We start from the raw sequence: 6,894 nt of genomic DNA, 5'->3' as shown, positions 1-6,894 counted from the left end.
TGAATATTATATATGTATGTATGTATATTTATATGTATATGTGTATATATATATTCATACATACACACACACACACTTTATAATATATTAATTTTATATGTATAAAATGTATGTGTGTATGTGTATATATATATATATATATATATATATATATATATATATTCAGAATATTACAAGATATATGCAAAACACTATGTAATATTTCAAGATCTATGTTTATTATATTACTAGATATTTGTAACTGAAACACATACATATACACTATACACTGTAAAAAGTAATACCTAGATCTAACTTATAAAAAGTGAGGCAAGTGGCTACATTGAATGTTTTAAGTTGAGTCAACTTGCAGCCTTTAAGTATAATAAACACTGTAACATTGCTTAATACAAACGCAACAAAATCAAGTTGAGTTAACTAATAGTACTAGTATTACTCAGTTAGATAAACCTACTTTTACTGGTATACATATAAACGTCATTTATTATAAAGTGTGTGTGTGTGTGTGTGTGTGTGTGTATGTATATATATATATATATATATATACACACCTTGTAATATTAACATATATTGAGGTGCACTGAAACACTGGCAGTTTTAGTCAAAATCAAAACAATAGAATGTCCAAACTTTGCATTGTATATTTATTTTGTTCTTGAGTAATGTGACCTGTTTATATGAGGGTGTGTGTGAAGCATACCAGATGCTTACTGTATTATTGCGTCTGACTGTCCTCGTCTTTGATAGCAGGTGTGAACGACGTGCAGTGTGTCATTGAAGTGACTTGGCTAAGTGTCAGATTGTGGCTTGTTGGTCCGAACCAAGAGTTTTTTTCTACTTTAGAGACCCAGGGATGCTCAACTAAGACAAGTGCTACTAATATAGAAAGCTAGATTTTCTCTGTGACACATTATAATAGTGTTCCTTTCATTGATAACACTGCAGGGCTCACACAGTAATAGATGCCTGTAAAATATCAGGAAATTTTAAGACTGTGATTTCCAGCTCTGGAGAAGTCATGGAAATTCATTAAATAATATACATGTTTATAATTATATGATTTTTAAAAATCATTACAGTAATCTAAGTGATCGAGACTCATAAAAAGATCATGTAAATTAATTGAAATCTGACATTAAAAGATTTGACAAACAGGAAGCTTGTACCGTCTATATTTTAAATATCATAAACCATTTTTAGCGATATATTTAAAAAAATGTGTGTTTTATATGCACATAGCCTTCTATAACCAGCCTTTACAAAAAAGGCTGGGGTGGCCCTGACTCCTGTGGTGCTATATAGTATTTGCGTAGAAATACTTTGGAACTTGTCCAACACATAACTTCTGTAGAGCTTTATTCGAAATAACGACGTCAACATGCGTTCTCCGGAAATTCATGATGGGAGAGAACCTTTAAAAACCTCTTGAAATGTGAACAAACGCCCAGTTGAAGAAGACGCCGTATGCAGAACAAGACAGGTGTATTTAGAAGCGAGCGCTTCTTGAGCCAATCAAAAACTTACGCTGAGCGTGAGAGGGCGGGTTCTTGTCTAATTATACAGACTTTGGACCAATCAGATCAGTGGAGGGCGGTGTGGAGTTTGGTGGGGGCGTACCTTAGGCTTTGTGCCGTCGCAGCGCTGAAGAGCGTCTGAAGAGAGTAATGGCATGAGCCCTGCGTCGAGATCCTGTCAAAGCACTATACAGCGAATTTCTCGCTCCTGAACTTTTACACTCTTTCCTGAGGACTATTTTACCATTTAAACGGGACGTCGTATCACGTTATTTACTCTGACACGCAACAGCAGCACTTGAGAAGTCACTCCACCGCAGTTGCGTTCCTGTTTTAAGACATTTAAAATAAAAGGATATGGTGTTGGACATGTGAAATACACGGGAAACTTCAAACATGAAGCTGGCATCTTCTCTGTGTTGCCTCGGGTTTCTTCTCACTTCTGTGGTGGTCCGTCTCAGCGACTCGCAGCAAGGTGAGTAAACGACTGACCGTCGTCTCGTGCGCATAGGTGTTTACGCGTCTCGTGCACGCACCTCTGCTTACTTTTCGTGGATGCTTCTCGGGGTACCCAGGAACCATTATTCTCTGGAGCGAGGAACCATTATTGTGTCTGTTCGTTTCTCCTAACAATAAAACCCTGAAGTTTATATGCGTTGTTGTGATGGTAAATGAGTGCCATTCATTCAGCATCACAATGATGCATAGATTTCACGCATAGAGTCTCTTATGTGTGTTGGTGTGAAATAAGCTGGCATACAGTTGGAGCAGTGGCACTGATAGCGCAGAATGGCACTGTTGAAGTGGCACTGAAAGGGCATTCAGTATCACTGGACGTTTGTTTGTTATTCTCAGTCCGTACACTGTCTGAGAAAGAGTTGGAGTGGTCATTGCTTTCCATGCATGTGAAAAGTCACTTCGGTTGCCTTGAGTCGAACCTTTGGTGCGTGTGACTGGTTTATGGTTGACTTTTCGGGGGCTGAAAACTTAAAATGTCAGCGTGCAATCAAATGCACAAGATTTGATTCCTCATCCGTTTAATTTTTTTGATGTAGAAATGCAACAATACTGTTATATTTAAGCTGTCTTATTGTGTCATTTTAGTAGGAATTCATGGTTTATTCCGAATGTGTTTTATGGAAAAGTTTGCTCAACTAAACAGACTCATTGTGTTTGGAATGCAAATAGCTTTTCGGAAAATATAATGCATAACAAGTTTGGTAGATTTGTTGTTTTATTACAAAAGAATAACCTGAATACGCATCAATGTGGCGTTCAGATCTCCACATGGTGGTAGTATATGAACCGAGATGGTCTGAATCACAAATCTCCCTCCCTCCCTCGCTCTCCCTTTTCTCTGTAGGCTACTTTATTGGCATGTACATATATGCATGCAAATAATGCATAATCCAAGTATATACAATGTTTAAAAACAATGTTATTGAAACTATAATTGCAATATGTAATATAAAATAAAACGCAAAGCAATAATATAAGCAAAGCTCTCTCACACACACGCAAACACATGCATTGATGAATAGTCATCATGGCTAATTTTCAAACGTAGATCCATCTAGAATAGGCAAATTCATCAATATGAAACCTCAATATCGATTATAGTAGTATGAATGATGCTGTTGCCACCGATCCTCCATCACAGTCAAGCTGAACTGACCTCATTAAAAGCATCCAAGAACGCTTTATAGCGAAGCATTACGCCATTCGATGAAAAACCTCGAAACTATTTAAAATGTTTCTTCCGTGTCTTTATGCGCGGTTTGCGTTGTTCTTTTTTTAATCCCTATTCAGTTATTATAGTGACGATTAGACACACTGACTATTAACTAACGGGTAAAATCGAGCCATTTCAGATGATTAATCGAAAGCAGGTAAAGAGCACGAGCTAATCAGGTCTTTTGGTTCGTTACTGATCTCAGTGTCATTGGCAAAGGCACGCGCTCCTGACGCACTTCTGCGCTCCGCTGCGCTGCCGGAGGAGACGCGATGCTCATCCAATTGTTATTTTAGATTAAATAAATTAAAAAGCCTGAAGGGAAAGTGATTTTAATGGGTTTACGGGAAAAAAACAACAACAGCCACACCACTGTAGGATATTCAACAAAGTTGCAGTTGTTAAAAGTAAATAAATAACACATTTATTTTGAAAATAAATGGTATACTGGAGCCCCGGATTGTTTTCTTTTGTTTGCAATAGTAGCAGAACCAGCAACAGTAGCAGTTTTTTTTAAGTTTCATGAAGAAGTGATTCGAAAGTGCAGGTGTGAAGAACATTAACCTTCACAAAAACTATTGTTGGGTGGTTCAAGATGTTGTGTAGTGGTCTAAAACTGTTGTAGGGTAAATGTTTCGAGTTCATCTATAATTAATGTGCATGCAGGTTTTGTAAGCTAACGTTCATATGGAGACATTTGACATTTTGATACTTGTAAAAATTGATTTGTCACATCACAGGTGCATTTTTATAGAACATGGTAAAAATGTGATAAAAAAAAAAAATTGGCATATGACATATACTTTTCCATATGCAGGACAGTTTAAATTGAAGGACATATACATGCCCAAATATAAGTAAGTCTAAACAGAAGTCTTTAATTGCTTTAGCTGAAATATATTTAATATTTTATATATATATATATATATATACACTTTATTATTATTATTATTATTATTTATTTATTTTTATTTATTATTTATTTTTGAATGATCTTGTTTTGGTCAATTATATGTTAATGTTTAGGAGTTATTGTTGTGTATAAATTGTCTCATCAGTTCCAGGTTGTAATATGGGCAATTCATGAAGTGCGTCCTTCTGTTGATTGCAAAGTTAATGAAAGGGTTAATGATTATGATGATGAGAGATCTGACCACTGCAGTGTGCTGTTGTTTAGTTGGCTGCATTACTCATTATTGTGATCTGTATCGGTTATCGCTTCAGTCTGTCTGAAGACGGCCGTGAATTTAAATCAGTCTCTTCCATGACATTTAGGAGCTGTGCCAGTAGCAAGACTTGTGGGGAATAGTAGGAACACAAATATCAGTTTGTTAATCGGCTTAGTTTTGGATTAAGTCCCGTCAGTGAGACTGGCTGCTGATGGAAATTAATCGTTCAGCAATTTAGCTCTCTTTTTCTCTATCTGATCTTTTTCTTGGATTGATTCCCTGTTACAATGGAGTTGTGTAACAAGCATGAGAAGTGAATAACACCGTGTACACTAGTTCATCTGTATATCACACTCTTAATATTGAGAAAAAACTTTAAAATTGTGCCAAAATGAATTAGATTAGTGTTATTTGACTTGTGACAGTAGCACAATGATTTTAGGTGTTAAATTTCCTTTTTTAATGTAGGTTGCATAAAGAAACTTGCTTTCAGAAAAGTGGGTGTTTAAATAAAGGAAAATAGTTATTTAGTTAAAAAAAAATATTCTAAATTGAACTATTAAAATAAGTCTAGATTTTTTTAACCAAAATTTATTTATGAAGATTACATTTTTGATGACTGTGGGAAAGTAAGTTTTAAGCTCACCCCTGTCCTTTCTGATCTAGCCTCTCGAGGTTTCACACAAGCTTTTGATTGACAAGTCCCATATAAGGCCAGAGTATCCCATGGGAATTCTCTTGTTTTTTTCCCCTCACTTTTTTGGAAAAGTTTCACTGCTCTATTAAATGCATTTTATGCTTGCTGTCTTCCCTAATGGAATTCTTTTTTTTTAACACTGTAGTTTACGCAGATCTTTTTGTTTTTGTGCTTTATAAAATGTAACTCCATCTGGGGCTTATGATATGGCACAGACTTGTTTGCAAGTCATTGTACATTTATTTCCAGTCTCGCACCTCTCAAGTTCACAGTACATCTAAATGTTTACACAGTGTGGCACAGACAGGAAGCCCTATCAACAAAGAAGGGTAAAGTATTTACTTTTATCGTGGCAGTCGAAGCGCAGCATCTCTCGCTCCTTTTTATTTCGTCAAAGCGAGAGGCCACAGTGCTACAAACGCCTGCCCACACAGCAATAACCCATTGTCTCACAAAGCCCATTTATTCAGTTTTTCTCCATCTTGGTCCAAGAAAGGCAGGCTGACCTCTGAGCCCATGTGTCTCAATGGGAAGAAAAGCAGCCTTTGATTCTGTTAGGAGCGCCAACTCCTGCCAAGCGAAGGCGGGTTCCTGCGCAGCGTGTTGCTCTCTGCTCCGGCTCTGAGTGTCTCTCTCTCTCCCACTGGAACTGCACTGACTGACTGCTGCCGCTGCTGTACATGCGCTGCCTCATCCTTCCAGAGGCTAATGGGAATTTGATGAGTTGTTTGAGAATTTGATCACGGTAGACCCGCCACTGGCTCAAAACGCTTTGCTTATTCGTTCTGTCACTTTCTCTCTATCTCTTAGACTTGGCATAGATTTCTACACTGATTTAACCAACATAAGCTGCCCCCTGGCTCCTTTGACAGATTTGTGTGAGGCACAAAGTTCATACCTAGATGGTACCGTCGTCTTAAAGGAATAGTTCACCCAAAAATTTACATTTTGTCACATTTACTTTCATTGGATCTACATATTTCTTTTATGCTGCACAAAGAGAAAAATGAAGTAAATGATGAAATAATTTAGATTTTTTGGAGAACTGTCTTTTTAAAAATTCTCTAGCAAGATTATTTTTTATGGTGTTCATCTAGTTTACACAGGATGTGTTGCATTATAAACATTTAGATTTACTGGATCTGACATATGTAGGCATGTTTTTAGATGTATTTTTACACTGTTGCCCAACATAAACACTAAATTAGCTCTTCCATATGTAATTATGCAAACATAGAACAAATGTAACACACATTTACATGCATGCTTGTCTACATATAGATATACAAACAAAACACTGACTTTACCCAGTTTTCAGTTCACTTTTTTTTTTACTTGCTGGATGGAAACACCAGAATGTGCATAAAACAAAACATATGCCTGTTCAGGCGGATACATTTTTTTTTCAGTAAGAATAAACTGAATTTTTAACTTAACATCCTAAAAGTGCTGTGTTCATGGTGTGAGGCACTGAAAAAACCCAGTGAGATTTGATGTAATGAGCGCTGCACATAGACAGACAATTACTAAATACCAAAAAAAAAAGCATACTAGAACACATCCTGTGCATTTTCACCAAACTACTTTTTTCTTCTCGGCATCTAGAATAAATTAAATTATATGACATGGCCTTTTAGCAGTTACGAAGCAGAATTGTGCTACAATTAGCCTAGTGCCAGCAACAAGTGTGAAATGCCTTTATAGAGCATGAAGTTTAACACTTACAGATACCACACAGTGTCCGTAAGGGAGAGACACTGAAAGAGAGAGAGAGAATGTGTT

The 6,894-nt window shown here is 36.5% G+C and overlaps 1 protein-coding gene across 1 annotated transcript in view; it reads left to right on the top strand.

Moving 5' to 3' along the window:
• The first annotated feature begins 1,627 nt into the window (after nucleotides 1-1,627).
• The window catches only part of LOC306877176 (receptor tyrosine-protein kinase erbB-4-like), a 387,678-nt gene continuing 382,411 nt past the window's right edge, over nucleotides 1,628-6,894 (top strand). Inside the window, exon 1 of the mRNA XM_079428753.1 lies at nucleotides 1,628-1,989. Coding sequence (XP_079284879.1) covers nucleotides 1,911-1,989 — 79 coding nt within the window. The 5' untranslated portion in view covers nucleotides 1,628-1,910. The remainder of the gene's footprint in view (nucleotides 1,990-6,894) is intronic.

Source organism: Barbus barbus, assembly GCF_936440315.1.
Source record: "Barbus barbus genome assembly, chromosome: 11".
Classification (NCBI taxonomy): domain Eukaryota; kingdom Metazoa; phylum Chordata; class Actinopteri; order Cypriniformes; family Cyprinidae; genus Barbus; species Barbus barbus.
This window is presented reverse-complemented; position numbering and strand designations above follow the sequence as displayed.